Below are 16,750 nucleotides of genomic sequence, written 5' to 3' on the forward strand. Positions count from 1 at the left end.
GACTCCTGTTGGTAAGCTGAGTTGCAGGGACCCTTAAATTCAGGAGCTCTAGGGACCTGTGCCCCAAGGAGCAAGAAACCCAGGTACCCAAGAAAGAGAGAGGAAGCAGAGGTCGTGGGTGGGGTCCTTATTCTCCTCAGCTGGTTCCCTGTTTTGTTTTTTTTGTTTTTGTTTTTGTTTTTGTTTTGTTTTGTTTTGTTTTGCTTAAAACCATTTTGTTTTCTACAACAAAAAAGACCCAAAATGAGGACAAAGAGACTCCAGCCAAGGGTAGTTCTTCTACAAAAGTTATTCTTGAGTGGTGTGTCCAGAGAGGAGCAACAGACCTCTTTTACAGGCCGGTGATATGGCTCAGCAGTTAAGAGCACTTGCTGCTGTTCCAGAGGGCCCAGGTTCAGTTCCCAGCACCTACAAGTTGGCTTACAACCAGGGGATCTGGTGCCCTCTTCTGGCCACTGAAGACACCGGCACTCGCCTGTACATAACCAAGTACACATAATTAAAAATGAGTATTTTTTAACAAAAGCCACTCTCCTGGTGTCACTAAAAGATCTTCTGCCTTCTTCATTCTCACTCCCTCCTGAGTGTGCAGTGGGGTCTTGCAGAGGCTGACTGACATTTGACGGGGCTTCCGGTGTGCACCTGTGATATGTGTGAGCTGCATTCATAAGCTGAATTTTTGTCTTAATTTCTAGTATAGCAAATCATTAGTGAAATTACTGTCACCTGCTATACCCAGAACAATGGCTCTGAAGGGCTGTCAGCATTTGTTAGTGGAATAAAGAGTTCTAGAAGCAGAGAGAGAAAGGGAGGGGCTCTATTAGCTTGTCACTGAAAGCACGGTCTTTGGACCAGCAACACCCAGGAGCTTAACATCAAGGTAAGAGCTCGTCCCCTAGTTCCCAGAACTATCCCATCAGAATTTTCCCTTTAGCAAGATCCCTGGGGTCTTCCTGCACACATACAAGTTTTAAAAACACTAGGCTGAACCATGAGTGTAACAGTAACTACTAATGTGATCGGTCATTTGATTTATTAATGATCGATTGATAATATGAATGTTATTAATTCCTTACATTAAGGTTACCAAAGACCCAATTATTAATTGTTGGGTATGAACTGTCCTCACCACCACCACCCCCCCCCCAGATAATATATAGTATTAAAACTCAGAAAGTCATCATCCACTTCACTTACAATGACCCTCTCTCTCCTTTATCGGGCATTCACATTTGGCTGTGTGTTATTATCCCCAACTTACTGATGAACAAACTGAGGCCCAGATCACAGACGTTACGTGATTCACCCAAGGAATGATGCAGGAGGTGGTAAAGCTAAGATTGGCATTCCCAGGGCAGAAGGTTAAATAAGGAAACCCACTGGAGAGTCACTACCAAAGCCCTCCCCCTTCATGCTTACAGAGTAGCTATGACCTTGTCAGTGGCCTGTGGGATAGAGATTGGGCTCTTCCTGCATCCCCAGCAAGTCCTCAGGTGAGACTGGGGCTGTAGTCCAGACCGCACGGGGAGATCCCATGTGGTTGCTCTCCCCAGTGGCCAGGAAGTTCCAGCAGCATCTGGAAAGCCCTGTAAATGCTCAGAGCTATGAAGCAAGGCAGTTTCCCACACTTGTCATCCCAGAGACTCACTCATATACCCTCTGCTCCCTCCATGGCTCTCAGCATGGTAACGTGGCCACAGCGTCACTGTAAAGCCTGGAGCCATTAGCTGTCGCCCAATCATGAAGCTCAAATATGACTTTTCTTCCCACTCTCCTCGTTCAATTCATTCATTCAGCCTAGACAGGCAGGGTCCTGGGCCAGACAGAACTCAGTGGGAAAAAAACACAGACCTGTGTTCAGATCCTTCTTTCTTTCTGACCAGAGTGAGCAAGTTTGAACAAGTTGCTTAATTAACCTTTCTGGACTACCACACCACTCTCGTATCGCTTTGGGGTTTTTTTGTTTGTTTGTTTGTTTGTTTGTTTGTTTGTTTGTTTTTAAGGAACGAGATAGGCCATCTGGGAGTACCTCAGGACTTAGCAGATAGTGAGCACATTTAAATCCAGGTTCGACCCACAGCACTCCAAAAAAGACAAAAATAAAAAACAAAATAGAACGAGACAAGCACATTTTAATTTCAATAATGTTTTAACCAAGTGTAACAAAGCCTGTTATTGTTAAAGCTAACAACGAGGTGTTCTACATTTTCTTATTCTAAGCTATGAGAATGTGGTGCACATTTTACATCTGCAGCACCTGACAGTCTGGAGTAGCATATACCAGGTAGCCATGTATTGCTAGCAGCTGCTGCAATGGACTGTGGGAAATGGGCAGTACAGAAAGCACCGAGCATAGCACCTGGCTCTCTATAATGAACTCCACAATGTAGTCTACAAAGTCTGGCAGGGGAGCAGGTTAGGAGGTACACAGCTCTTGGCATTCTCAACAGGCACAGAAACTTCAGTGATGGAATAGGTGTCTCACAGACACACACACACACACACACACACACACACACACACACACACACACACCTCATAGTGAAATAATATGGCCAATCAGGTTCATCCAGAGCCACAGAGGACCATCAGTGAAACCCTGAGGAGCAATATTGTAAGAGAGAGACAGGGCTAGCAGCTAATTCTGATCAGTGCAAACACCACTAAAGGCAGAACAGCCCAGCAGTGAACACCGCTGAAGTGATAAGAAGCACACATCACCACCTGGGAAGGATGCTCGCCCCTCAAAATAGATGCAAGCATGCACACACAGAGATCCTGAACTTACTCAAATCTCCAAGCAACGGAAGTGCTCCCTGACCCACAGAGAATGAGACGCAAGATACCCAGAACCCCAGAGAGTACTGAGCCCTCTAATTGAATGCCTTGTCCATCTTAATTAAGTGCTTATCATGTCCCGTGGTCATGACCTTTGACCTTCTGAGATGAAACAGCAAAAATAGTACAAATTCCTCTCTCCTTCCCGATTTCACAGAGAGAAGGTTCGTTCTTACTATAGAGTTTATCAACCTTAACATATAACATTTTCCTTAAAACTTAAAAGGAGAACTTCTGCTTTCTCACTTCAAGGAAACTATCAATGGGCTCTTTGGGGTGTATCTGAACTGCTGGTATCAATACTATGCACTTCTAGGCTGACAAGTATAATAAGGGTTATCTGAACGTAAGTACAGCACTATTACCAGTCTTTCTGATATGACGACTAATAGATAATTAACAGGCGGTTAGCGAATACAGAGTGGACACACGGGGCAGGGGAATCGGAATTAGAGCAAGGCATGTTTGTGCTGCATATAAGAATGCCTAATAGAGATGCACTGGAATCTATAATAAAATGTATAGAATCTCTTTTCAAATACTCCAGTGGGAAACAAACACCTAAGCCAACAATAAGTAGGAGAAAAGAGTGCACGAGACAAAACTGTGGGAATATTGGTAACTGATAAAGATGGTAGCAGCTCAGTAGAACTGTGCCATCAGATAGCTGCCCTGCCTACACTGACAACTGTGTGGCTCTTACCAACAGTGGGAGCATCTTGGATCACAGTGTAGCCAGCACTAGACTTCATGCAATCGCCGGGGAAGTTGCTCATACTATAGTGTAAAGGTGTGATCCCAGACCTAATAACTGAGGCATCTAATTTTAGTGGTTACTCTCTGTGGTACTACTGTGTGCACAACACAGGCTGACAACAATTACCCATGGGCCCAAACCCACAGGGCTCACAGGACTGAGTTCTCTCTCACAGCAAGGAAAACGTCCTACTTAGAGCAGGTAGGAGCTAAACCCTCAAGCCCTCGAGGGTGGATTTGCCTGTGAAGAAGTCTCTGGAGGTCCCTCCCTACCTAGTCATCATGATGCCCTCACTTTAGGTGATCACAGAACACTTTACCGAACAAAGAGACCCTAGAGAACCAAACAGAAATGTCCGAAAACATGGTCCTGGCCAGCTCCCTTCCCCCTTAAGAACTAGCCAGTGTTTTCTTTCTTCCCATCAGGGTCCCTCTGTCATTCCCACCTCTGATCCCATCCTAGTTCATCTCAGAACCACGTGCCTCTAAAGTTCATGCAAAATCCATTCAGGGGACCATCGGCTACAGCCTGTCTGCTTCTAGCAGGCTTCCACTCTCTCTGCCTGCCCATGGAAGCATGTCCCAAAGCAGGTGACTTAATCCTGTCATCCTGGGAAGACCCCAGGAGGACAAGACAGGAACTTTCATGGTGGAGTCTCAAAAAATTCTCCTTGCCCTCAACCCCCTCAGAGCATCTTCTGCTGCCCCTCCTTCCTCTTGCCAGCTCTGGACCTGCAGGCATGCCCGGCTGGGGCTCTACCAGCAATCTTCCTCATAACAGTCTCCCAGTAAGCCGATGTGGTGTGTCTGTCCGGGTACAGAGGGGACTAGACTCTTCCCTCGTAACCCACCCCACTCACCCGTCCTCTGGTCCTGTTCTTGCGCTTGGGAATATCTTCTTCCAAATCTTCCTCTTCATTCCCTTCTTCTACATTTTCATCATTTTCCAAAACCCTCTGAAATGACAAGAGAGTCGAACACAAGAGTTGAGAGATGAAAGGCAACCGTGAGGACCATCAAAGGGCAGGTTGGTTGGGAATATTCCGGGGTTTTTTGTTCTTCAGCAAAGCAAGGCTGCGGTCACTGCCTCAGTTTGAAGTCTCAGTGGAAACAGTCTTCTTTCAAGCCCTCAGGCCCCTTCCAGCCAAACTGTCCCAAAACACTGGCTTTTCTTCAACCCTTACACCACCCCCAGCCCCCAAAAAGAGGTTTTTAGCAAGAGCAAAAGGATGCTTTTCTACATGGGGCCAGGTCAGTTACTCAAAACTCACTGTCTTTAATATAATGTGTTCTTTTGTTTCTAAAGAGCTACCTTAGAACATAAAAAGCCATTTTTCCTTTCTCTGCCATTGTGGAGCTCTGCCTGATGAGAGCAAGGGACAGAACTTCTTGTTCAACTGGACAGAATACAACCTTAATATACTGCCCATAATAATCCACTATGGGATTATTTTTAAGAAAAATAAATTTCCAGCAAGGTGTTAGTGGCATACGCCTGTAATCCCAGAATAGGAGGAGCAGGAGTTCAAGGCCACTCTCGGTTACACAGTAAATCTAAGGCCAGCCAGGGTTATGGGTGAGAAAAAGAGGCAGACATACAAACAGACAGATGCACACAATCATAGGTAGACAGACACACCGATGGACAGACAGACTAAAATTATTTCATCACAGCCTACGACTTTAAGTGTTGGACTTTGAGAACTAATAAAGCTTTAAGTTCATAAATTCAAATGTGCCCCCTCTAATATCCCTCAGAACATGGCCATACAAGAGCCGATTTCCATTTTAAAGGTGCATAAACTGAGGCTGAAAACAGTTTTGACCACTCACAATCATCCAGCAGAGCCATGAGCAGAGCAAGATCATGTTGGCTAGATTATTAGCTTCATGCCCATTCGCCTTCCCTCAGGGGCATTGCAACAGACCAGAACTTCAAGCAGGACTGAGCATTTTAATCCCCATAAAGAAGGAAAGGACAGAGGTGGGGGATGCACCCCCAGGTCTATGAGAGCATAAAAGGCCATAGAAGACCCCCTTGCTACCAGGGAGCAGGATATGAAGGAATAGACTTGGAGCCCAGGAGAGCCCAGGGACCAACACAGTAGAAGAAGCTTTTCATGGGCTCACCCATGTAACTTTGACCGATACAATGTTTTGTGCCTCTTCTTACCCAATTGAAAACTCGCAATTCTTCGGCCCTATAACTATTTGTCCAATGCTGGTTACAAGCTATGAACAAATAAATGGCTATAGTCCTGGCCTCAAGTAGACTTTAAAGTGTACTAAAAGGAAGACAGATTTAAATAACATGTATAACTGTAGAACACGCATTGTTGTAATGACTGTGAAAGGTAAGTTCAAGGTTCTGTGAAAGGGTGCTCCAAGGGAACCTCACCTTATCCGAAGGTCAAAGGAGGCTTTCCTGAGGCTGGGACAAAACAACAAGGAGATGTGGAAGGGGAGCAAAGGATGGATGAGAGCAACTTAGACCCTTCCGGCTTCACAGGAGAAGGGTGTGTGTGTGAATGGATGGGCTTAGGCAGGTTCTGGGTCAGCAAGAGCTGGTGAAGCAGTTAGAGGACTGTGGCTTATTCCTTGGGGAGAAAGATTGTGGTGTGACCAGCGTTAGTGGCTTGGGGAGAGATGATGGGGTCAAGACTAGAGAGGTGGCATTATCATGTGACACAGGGCTGCAGCCTGGGTTAGTGGTGAGGAAGTCATACCAACTATGAAGAGGCTCAGAAAGCGGTAGGCACTGTCCATGCAGTCTGACGTCACCACTACTGCTCAAATGGTCTCCAAGACAGCAACGCTTCAAAGTGGGAAGCCCAAGAGGGAGTACCAGAACATCCCACTCCAGACACATCGGCTAGGTTGCTGCCGGTCACCTGATCCTTCCAAAGGACAAAATATTCCCCATGACTTCTCTATCTTTTCCTCTGGATGTCTTTGGGAAGCCATGAGAATTCCCTCCCATAGGCTCATATATTTGGCTCCCAGCTCCTTAGACTGTTTAAAAAGGTTTAGGGCGGTGTGGCCTTGTTGGAGGAAGTGTGTTGTTGGGGTTGGGGTTGGGGTTTCAAAGGTGCATGCCAGGCCCAGTCTCTGTCTCTCTGTCTCTCTGTCTCTCTGCCCCACCCTACCCCCTGTTTATGTATCAGGATTAAGCTCTCAGCTACTCCTCCATTGCCCTGCCCGCCCGATCGCCCACCCACCCGCCTGCTACCATGCTCCCCATCATTATAATTATGGCTAACCCTCTGAAATGGTAAAACGCCTTCTTCTATAAGCAGCCCTGGGCATGGTGTTTCATCACAGAATTAGTAGCCCTTACTAAGACACAGCACTTACAGATAGCTCGGCCAACCTTCAACATCAAAGAGAGATGCCCTTGTCTGCTGCACATGGCTTCTGGCCCATCACTAGGAGATGCTGACTAGGGTCCAGAGCACGCTCCTTGGCTTCCTGACCTTAAAACAGGGTTACTAGTCAAGCCAGGCAAGGCCCGGCCAGATGCTCTACCACCTTGGGTAATAAAAATCATAGGATGAATATGAGTTAGCACTGTGGCTACTGCTGTTGATTATATCTTGTATATGTTCCAGGTCTTGAAGTCAATTAGTCATGGCGAGTTCCAAGTGCTGGTATCTAAAGGCCGTTGCCTCTGGCTTCTCAGTACAGTTCTGATGCTCCTGTTACATTTTGTGATAAGGAATTTGTTACACACAACATGAATTCTAGGCTGGAAGGTTAATTTAAAAAAAGAGAAAGAGAAAACAGGTGACTGCCACTAGGCTGGTCCCCTAAGTGTTTTACAGTCTCCTGGCCCAGAACCAAGTTGATTTCTCCCCTGAGTTTCCATTCTACCTGCCATCAGCATGTAACTCTAGAAGCCTGAGTCTAAAGCACTGGCCTCAGATACACTGCCCCCACTTGTCTTCATTTTCTGCCACACAGCCCTGACTCCAGAGCCTATCTACCCAACCCACTCCATGAGAGCAGCCAGGAGCTCCTCACAAACAAAGCCCGAGCCAGGCCTCAGGAGGCTGGGCAGGGAGAGTGCGGAGGTAGGAGTGGAGGACAAGGGGCATCCAACAGAACTGACACCCTCTCCACCACCCTGTTACACACTGGCAGCCCCTGTCCACAGACATCTGAAGAATAAACACATTTGAAAATAACATTCCCTACCGTTGCCCTGAATAGCCTTTAGTATACTGGTAAGAATGATTTGTGCTTGTTTTCAATAGTAAAGGGGGAGGAGAAAGGAAGGAAATACCAGTGGGGGAAGGAGGGAGGATCTCCCAACTAATCCTCTCCCCTGCACTGTCTGCTCTCCGCGCAGAGCAGGAAGGGGAGGAATCCTTATGAAATCTAAATTCACTGCCCTGATCAAAACCCTCCAAATGGCTCCCTTTCCATCTCACATGAGGCCAAAAGCCACGACGACTAGGTCTCCAGAGGCCTGAAGACTCTGGCTCCCGCCTACCTGTCCTGCCTCCCCACCCCCACCCCCCAGTACTGTACTCAGACCACAGGGCCTTCTATCTGCTCACTGGACAAGATGGGCACTGACCTGTCTCAGAGCTGTCACTCCGGGGCTCTCACGTCAATGGCTCCTGTCATCTCACAGGACTGCGGTTAAACCCTTAGGACACTGACTAAGCTCAGCCCCTCGTTCAACACTGCTTCTTCCTACTGGCTCTCATTTAGCCAAAAGTCCAAATCTCTTATTTGTTCCCTTGCTTTTCTAACTGTGTGTCACACTAGAATTTGAGTAGTCCTCAGCACCTACCGTTCCGTGTTCAAAGCGGTGTGCCTCTCGGTCAAGAGCACGCACGAATTAATGAGTTAAAAGTTGATGAAAAGGCACACAGCTGACTTATTATATGTGCAGTTCTGCAATGAACAGTCAGTAAGAACTGAAGCTCAAGTGGCGTGGGGTCTCGTTTCACCATCCTGCATCCTAGACCGCGCAGTCGCATGCTGTGCACGGGCAGCCACACTGCTAACACCAGGACTGATGCAATAATGTTGATACAATGTCAGCAAGTATCCTGGCCCGGGGCCACACGAAGGCCACTCAGACTCCCTCCCAGCTTTACAGAGGAGCAGCTGTATGTCCATGTGTATCCAGGCTCCCGGGCACTGGCTCTGTATCCACCACCGATCCTACTGAAGTACACCAGTGAGGCAGAAACACTAACAGGGCCGTAGGTAATACAGAGATGACACACCTTGCTTCGAACTCTACAGGTCGGAGCGCAGAGGCTAATGCATGACTACCTAAACACACAACCCGAGTCATGGACCAAGAAAGGTTTGATGGGGAAGGTGGTGCTGGGGCCAGGCCTAACCACTAAATGGAATCAGGGTAAGTAGAAGAAAACACACACCAGAAGACCAGAGGCACAGTGACAAGAGGCTATGGATGGACACTAGCTTAAAGCTGGGAGGAGAGGCCTAAGGAGGTCAATGTCTATCACGCTGGATCTATTTAATGGAAACAGAAGACAGATAAGGAAGGAGTTGGCAAAAGTAGCAAAGCAGGGCATGGGAGATGGGGGAGGGTGGTTAGAAACAAGGCCCCAAGGCCCCTCAAGCAGGCATTTACTGTGTACCTACTATGTGTCGAGCTGGGTTTGTGTGCTTAAGATGTACTAGTGAGCAAGGTAGCGGGGTGGGGGGGTTACATTTACACCAGGAGAATAAACAATCACAAAAACTAAAATTCAAAGAACATTAGATTGTGCTAAGTGCAATAGAAAGAAAGAGAGAGAGAGAGAGAGAGAGAGAGAGAGAGAGAGAGAGAGAGAGGAAGGAAGGAAGGAAGGAAGGAAGGAAGGAAGGAAGGAAGGAAGGAAGGAAGAGGGAGGGAGAGAGGGAGGGGAGGGGAAAAGGGTGAGTACAAGGATGAGGTGGGAGTAGGGTATGGTATTAATCACAGAGGTCGGGGCACCCAAAGGTGAGATGAGAGCCCCGTATGTCTGGGAAGGACTTTGTAGAGCAAACAGCCAGGGCCCGGCCCGTCTCACAGAGGCAAGAGGTCTTGCTTTCACTCAGGCATGAGCAGCCACAGAAAGAGTTCCTTCCCCGCCAATCATCTATCCTCTTAAAGGAGTAGTGGTCAGTATTGGAAGGAAATAAGCTATGACATCACAAAAAGTCATGGAGGAAGAGTCTGTGTGTGTTCTGTGACAGAAGGCAATCTGAAAAGGCTACCTGTGTAGCCATGGGGGTGGGAGGAGACAGAAGGCTTAGCCGGGGACGAGAGCAGAATATCGGGCCACAGTCGGTGTGGGACGGTGAAATTCTCTTGTCTTACACTACGCAGGGTGGACTCAGATCATACATTTGTCCAAGCACACGGCCTAGAGCACGCCAAAAGTGAACAGTGACACAAACTGTGGATTCTGGGGCAGTTCACTGATGGATACAAATGTGGGGTGTTGCCAATGGGAGAGGCTAAGCTGGGGGTTCAGGGCAGTGAGAAATCTCTCTTCTTTGCTCTCCACTTTGCTATGAGCCTAAAATCACAGGTTTTTTGTTTTTTTGGGGGGTTTTTTTTTTTTGGTTTTTTTTTTAAAGTGATCTTTGTCTTTCTGGGCGTGAGTGGAGAAAGCATTGAGAAAGCAACCAAGCGACTCAAGCCAGGGAAAAGGGTGGGGTGATCAGGGCAGCAGGAGAGGTATGGGACAAGGGCCTACTCCGATTCCTGCTGAAGACACTGTGGACAGGCTCGCTGGTGCATGTATGCTGGCAGGAGACAGACAAGTGCATGCCTAAGAAGGCCCGGCGGTGGCTAAGTTCGAACCAGCAGCCCTCTCCATGAGACTGCTGTCTGTAAGCAGGTGAGGAGGGGCCAAAAACATCCTGTGGTGGCAACTGAGAGAAAAGGATTTAACTATTCATCTCAACACGGGAAGGGCAGAGGCAGCCAGCCTCGGACTGGCCCAGCACCTCTATGGAAAGCCAGCTCCATGCTGGCACGAGCAAGACGGAGTGCATCCCAGTGGACACAGCCCAGTCCCTGACACACAGGTATTTACAAGGCACCACAACGATAGTTGTTATTTTGTTGTTGCTAATGAAGATTTTTAACAAATTAGTGAACCAAATAAATTAAATGTTAAATTGGATATAAAAAAATGTGATATGGGATGTATGACAAAACATAAAAATGTAATATACAAATGTAATCAAAATATAACTTAATCATGATGAATTATTAATACTATATCAGAATTAACTGATAACATGGTAACACACTGTGCCCCGCTGTGGTTTTAGATAGGAGGGGACTGAGACTCACTGAGGGTGACCAACAATAAGCGTAAGTCCTCACAGTGATGTCTGAGAACTTTGCAGGGGTGGACACATGAGGATCAAAGCGACTGTCCCTGCCTGGGGGGGGAGGGGTGAGCTGAAGGAGGGGGGACCAGGCTGGCTTTGGAGGATGGGAAGGGAGTGCTGGGGAAGGCGGCAAAATAATATGGTGAGTTAGAGCTTAGGCTGGGGTGTGAGGAAAGGGGCAGAGGTCAGGCAGGGGCCCCAATGGCCACAAAGGCAAGGACTCTGTCAGTCTGTCCTGATCTCGTCATGTCTTTAGGACTCAGCACAACCTGGTGCTTAGCAGATGTGTTCTGAGTACAGATACCAGGAAACCAGGGAGAGGAACAGATGTGAGGAGACAGACGATGATTGCTCCTGGGGTGGAGGGATGCTTTTAATTTAGAAGCTCTAAGTTTCCTGGCAACCATGTCACAAGGACCCCAAGGCACAGAGGCAGCAGGCGGCAGGGCCCAGGGGCTCCCCACAGGTAAGACTACCTGTATCTCCTGGATGCTCTCCTCTTCTCTGGCATCCACCTTCTTCTCCACTCCCTCACCACGAAGCAAGGCTTCCAGTGTGGTGCTCTCAGAGGTAAATCCATCTTTCTTCAGGGGCAGTTCTACTTCTGGAAAACAAACATAGACAGATGAGTCAGGCATCCAGAAGCAGGTAAATAAGAAGAGAGATCCTTGGGAACCAGAATGAGGGGCCCAGAGTTCCTGGGTAGAACTTAAACGGCCCAGCCTATGCTATCACCTCCTGACAAGCAGGATCATGGACACTGGAGCTGGGCTTAGCTCCTCCTCCAGCACACAGTCCCAGAGATGGATCTCAATCCTGCTCACTCCCTGGGGCAAACTGAGGCACAACACAGAGGGTGTCCTCTAGACGTAGGAGCAGACTGCCTGAGTCTCAGAGTTGCTTCTGCCAGTCTGGGTGGTATGACCTTGGGCTTGATGCTCAAGAAGCCTGGAGCCCATTTCTCCATCTATAAAGAGGAGCAAAGTGCCCAGGACACAGTTTGTAAGAACGTTCCAACACACCACCCATGTCTGATTACTGTGGTCTTCAAAGTCTCCCCTTGGATATGCAGGCTGCCTGGCTCTGCCTTGTTCAATAAAAAGCTATCAGCCTCAGAGAGGCTGCTCTCCCCAACTCACAGGGGAAGTAGAGGCTCAACCAATGCAGGAAGAGCACCAGTAATGCCTAACAGATCCCAGAGCAGGAAGAGCACCAGTAATGCCCAACAGATCCCAGAGCGGCAGAGTAGGCCATCGTCATGCCCAGAGAAAATTGTGGCAAGAGTTTCATGCCCCCAAACCTGGAGTAATCGGTAAAATAGAACCATGGGACATTTATCTACAGATATTAGGAGTTATCTTGCTTGGCCTGTGAGTTGATGGGTACTAGTTTGGACATTGAAGCTCCCATTCCCCTCAAAGCTTGTGGGTTCAAAGCCAGTTCCTGAAGTGGCACTATTGAGAGATGGGGGACCTTTAGGAGAAGGGTATAGTGGAAAATGTCCTTAGATCACTAGGGTAAAGAGATTTACAACCCTGGTCTCTTCCTCCCCTCTCTCTTTCCCATCGTGAGGCAATCAGTTTGTTCCAGGCACACCCTTCTCTCACCACTGACATCGAGAGAAGCTCCCAAAATGGGTCTGCCTACCCATGGACTAGAATCTTGAAAACAGTAAGCCAAAATAAACGGTTCTCTTTAAAGTCACAGAAGGTGGCTATAGTGTACTACATTCTACTATAGTCACAGAAGGTTATTATAGTTACATAGGTGGAGGCAGCCTGCCCCTGAGAGAGACCAAAGAGAGTTTCCAACTATTCGCCAAGGTGTCCACAATTGGCAAGGAATTTTAATTTAAGAACAAAAAACAAAAATATGTGATATTTTGATTTCCTATCTAATTTTCCTCCAATATCTCCTTTATCCTGAATCTACACACACACACACACACACACACACACACACACACACACACACGTACTCGAGCACACACATATAAATTAGATGTGTGGTCCATGCCAGCTAAAATGGCCCTAAGAACAACTAAGTGGAGTCAATCTCTCATTTAAAGAAGGGATCATTGACAGACGTGTGGATAGGCCAAAGGGAGTCAGTGAGGACTGATGACAGAGCCAGGGGACCCATCCCACTGCTGCTCCTAGAGAGACAGGGGGAGGGAGAGTCCTTGCCAAAATCCCACACAGGACTGGGGCTAGAAGCTTAGGAGATCAGAACCTGGGAAACCAAGAACCAAGCATGCAAACACAGCAACATTGGCCAGCTGAGAGCCAAAGCCTGTGGACAAGGGGCGGGGCTGCTGTGGCCCACCTAGGTCAGCTTTTCCAGGACACAGATCCCAGTAAGGAAAACGAGAGCGTCTAGAAGGGTGAACAGAAACAGGAGGCGCCAATCACAGCCAGCTTGCCAGGCTCACCAGGCTCGTCAGACTCCATTGGAACACCACCTGCCATCCCCTCAACCAAAACACACAGGCAGACAGACAGAAGGCCATCCCAGCATCCTTACAACTGAAGAAATACACCTGGGAGTGGCTAGCCCCAGAAAAAGTTGGAGAAAGTCTCTTTTGAAAACACAGAGAGAAAGGCGGGGGGGAGAATATGAATCTATACCTATCAAGAACTACAACCAGGGCCAGCAAGATAGCTTCCACATGGTGGAAGAAGAAAACTGACACTTGTAGGTTATCTTCTGACATCCACATGTGTCACGTCTCACACATACTCATACATACACACACACATACACACACATCACCACCACCACCACCACCATCATCATCATCATCATCATCATCATCATCATAACAATAATAATAACATAACTATTGGATCAACAACTAGTGAAACTTTACCTATCATCTATTTGACCAGTAAATGTGTATTGAGCACCTGTCGTGTGGCAACCACTGTGGTGGAACCAGACACACAGGAGGTGACCAAATAATGAGAGAACTCCATTTTTGGATGATTTAAAGATGCAGAAAAGTGTTAACTGTAATACAAAGATGCAGTTATGAACTATCTCAGGTGCTACAAGGAAAACAGCAAGGGGGCAGCTACTCCCTTCCCAGTCGGAAAAGACATGTGTGATGAATCCGATGATATATTCTCTCCCTCCCTCTCCCTCCCTCCCATTCTCTCTCTTTCTCCCTCTCTCTCCCTCCCTCTCCCTCCCTCTCTCTCCCTCTCCCTCTCTCCCATTCTCTCTCTCCCTCCCTCTCCCTCCCTCCCATTCTCTCTCTCCCTCCCTCCCTCCCAATCTCTCTCTCCCTCTCCATCTCTCCCATTCTCTCTCCCTCCCTCTCCCTCTCCCTCCCTCTCTCTCCTCCCATTCTCTCTCTCTCCCCTCTCTCTCCCTTCCTCCTTCTTTCTCTCCCCCTCCCCCCTCCTCTCTCTCATCAGAAAAGTCTTCTAAATGTCTAATAGTAAATAATTAAGGTATGTCACCTCATATCCTGTCCTCAAACTGCTGGCCACCATCCCTCAAACTTCTAATAATCTTATGTGTATATCTGAAGTTTATAAGTCTTCGACAATAAGTGTGTCCAATTTCCAGAATGGCCCAGTGTTTTACAGCAGGAAAGATTTGGTCATCGAATCCATTTATAAGTGAGCCACTCTAGCTCAGAAAAGTTAACCAACTTCAGCAAGAGCTACCCAGCAGGCAAAAAATAAAAAAATAAAAATAAAAATCATGATCTTTCAAGACACTATAAAGATCAGGACAAGAATCCAGACTCCATATAACTTTATCAATGAATAGATTGGATGAAGCCTGGACGGTGCTTTGGTGGCCCCATGCAGAGGACGTGGTGTGGTAAAGCAAGAACCCCCGAACTTGCAGAAGCTATTACTGCCAGATACCCTCTAATTCTCATCACACCACAGAGTGGAGATTTATCCCATTTTACAGACGAAGCAGCTCAGTTTAGGGAAGTTTAGAACCTAGGGAAGTTTAGGACTGAGAAGGAGCAAAGTCCAGTCTAAACCACCAGACCCTTTCGCCTAATCGTTCTAAAGAGGCTGCTCTTCCATCAGCCCCTTCTCTCTTAGAAAGAGAAAAGGTTTCCTTCCGGAGCTTTGTGCATTCCATTCCGCTGCTTTCCTAGACTCTCCCTGTGGTCCTCAGATTTCAGGATGAGAGGCTCATCTCTGCTAAGGTTGCGGGCAGTTTGCAGTGTGGTGCTGAGCTCTGCTCCCTGAGAGCATCTCTGGAGCTCTCGGCCCTCAGGAAACCAAAACCGGAAACCCATGCGGATTTCCGGTGGACTACGGAACTTCCTCTCCCTACCTGCCACTCTTCCCCGCCCAACCCTCCTGCTAAATATGCTTCCATCTTGTCTTCTGGCGCTCAGTCTACTTGATCCTCTTTAACTGGACTGGCTGGCATGCACGAGGGAGGACTCAAGAGCAAAAATGGAGCCGTGGTGGTGAAAATGCAGTGGGCTTCCTGGCTTGTGAAGGCCTCCAAGGGACATCCAGTGACACCTAGGACCAGTGCCTTCAGAAGAAAAACAATGTACGGAGGAGGGAGCTTTATATCACAGAGACAGAGTGGAATCATTTTCCCCTAATTGCCAAAACATTTTATTGGCTCATATAGTTCCATTTTCAAACTGGCCTAGTCGGTCTTGCCTTGGGGCAGTTTCTTAATATAAGTCTCTGTTGATAAATTACATGGGGGTGATACAAGCATGTATCCCATAGCGTTAGTATAAGGTTCAAACAAGGCCGTATGTTGTATAAAGATACTTCAAAAGGACCCACCCCAAAAACTTAGTGTGCCAAGCATTGCGGGCAATGCGACATGTTGATTTTTTTTATATATTTTATTCTCTTTAAAACTTGGGTTCAAAATTGGGTGATATACGCAAAGAACCTGAGGACAGTTTGAGTGTCTCACAAATGCTAAGTAATTATTACCAAAATTTTAATCGCCGATGGTAATGTTCCAATAGAAATCCAATAAAAGCCGCTGGTATTGTCCTAAATTTTCTAGTTACTGTTTGATAAAGCCAAAAAGAGGTGCAATTAAGTTTTATATTTTCTCTGTCCTAAATGCTACCACTCTAATATGAAATTGATATCTGAAAACTGATGTGATATTTTACATTCTTTTAGACTTCACTGGTATGTATGCCCCACCCCCGACCCCCATAACGCATCTAAATTCAGAGGAGGGCTCCAAAGCCACAAGGGGCCGGTGGCTACCCCACTGGACAGAGCAGCTTTACAGCATTAAAAGAAATGCTTACAAAGATTTTGCTTTCAGTAAGTGGATGGAATTTAAACGTGGTTCTTAATGTTGCCTGCTTAATGCCCAATGGAGTACCATTCCAAGAGCAGCATTCAGGCTGACCTCTGGCAAACCCTGTTTGCAAAGCATTCTGGGTAAAGCTTGGCTAGGCGGAATGAAAGGCTAGCCCCGCCCCCAAGACAACCCAGCAGAGGGTACAATCTATGCGTCTTAACCCCAGGGGGTCCCAGTACACATCAATGAGAAAGGTGACGGGTCCAAGCTCACCCTTGACGTACATACGGCATGCACACTCCTGGGAGCCCCTGGGGATGTCACTGATTTAATTTTATCCTAATGTAGCTCATCCAGATATAGGATCCAGCGACTCTTTAAAAGGCCTCTCTTGTTTAACCGCACACAAAGTTGGAGACCACATAACCTGACAGGAGCCATCAAACATTTAACATCAAAAGAAAATGGACCAAAACGCACACACATATTTCATCTTTAAATTAGTCTGATTTTATATACACGGATATGAACC

General features: G+C 47.2%; 1 protein-coding gene across 10 annotated transcripts in view; it reads right to left on the bottom strand.

The window, feature by feature from the left end:
• Dpf3 (double PHD fingers 3) overlaps window positions 1–16,750 on the bottom strand; it is a 278,933-nt gene that overhangs the window by 110,180 nt on the left and 152,003 nt on the right. For all 10 annotated transcript variants that reach the window (XR_010052069.1, XR_010052068.1, XM_008764749.4 and 7 more), the window contains 2 exons: window positions 11,427–11,554; window positions 4,455–4,550 (listed from right to left, as the gene is read on the bottom strand). Coding sequence is in view for 8 of the 10 variants with exons in the window: in XM_008764749.4 (XP_008762971.1) it covers window positions 4,455–4,550; window positions 11,427–11,554 (224 nt within the window). In the remaining 2 variants the exon portion in view is untranslated. The remainder of the gene's footprint in view (window positions 1–4,454; window positions 4,551–11,426; window positions 11,555–16,750) is intronic.

This window comes from Rattus norvegicus, chromosome 6 (assembly GCF_036323735.1).
Source record: "Rattus norvegicus strain BN/NHsdMcwi chromosome 6, GRCr8, whole genome shotgun sequence".
Classification (NCBI taxonomy): domain Eukaryota; kingdom Metazoa; phylum Chordata; class Mammalia; order Rodentia; family Muridae; genus Rattus; species Rattus norvegicus.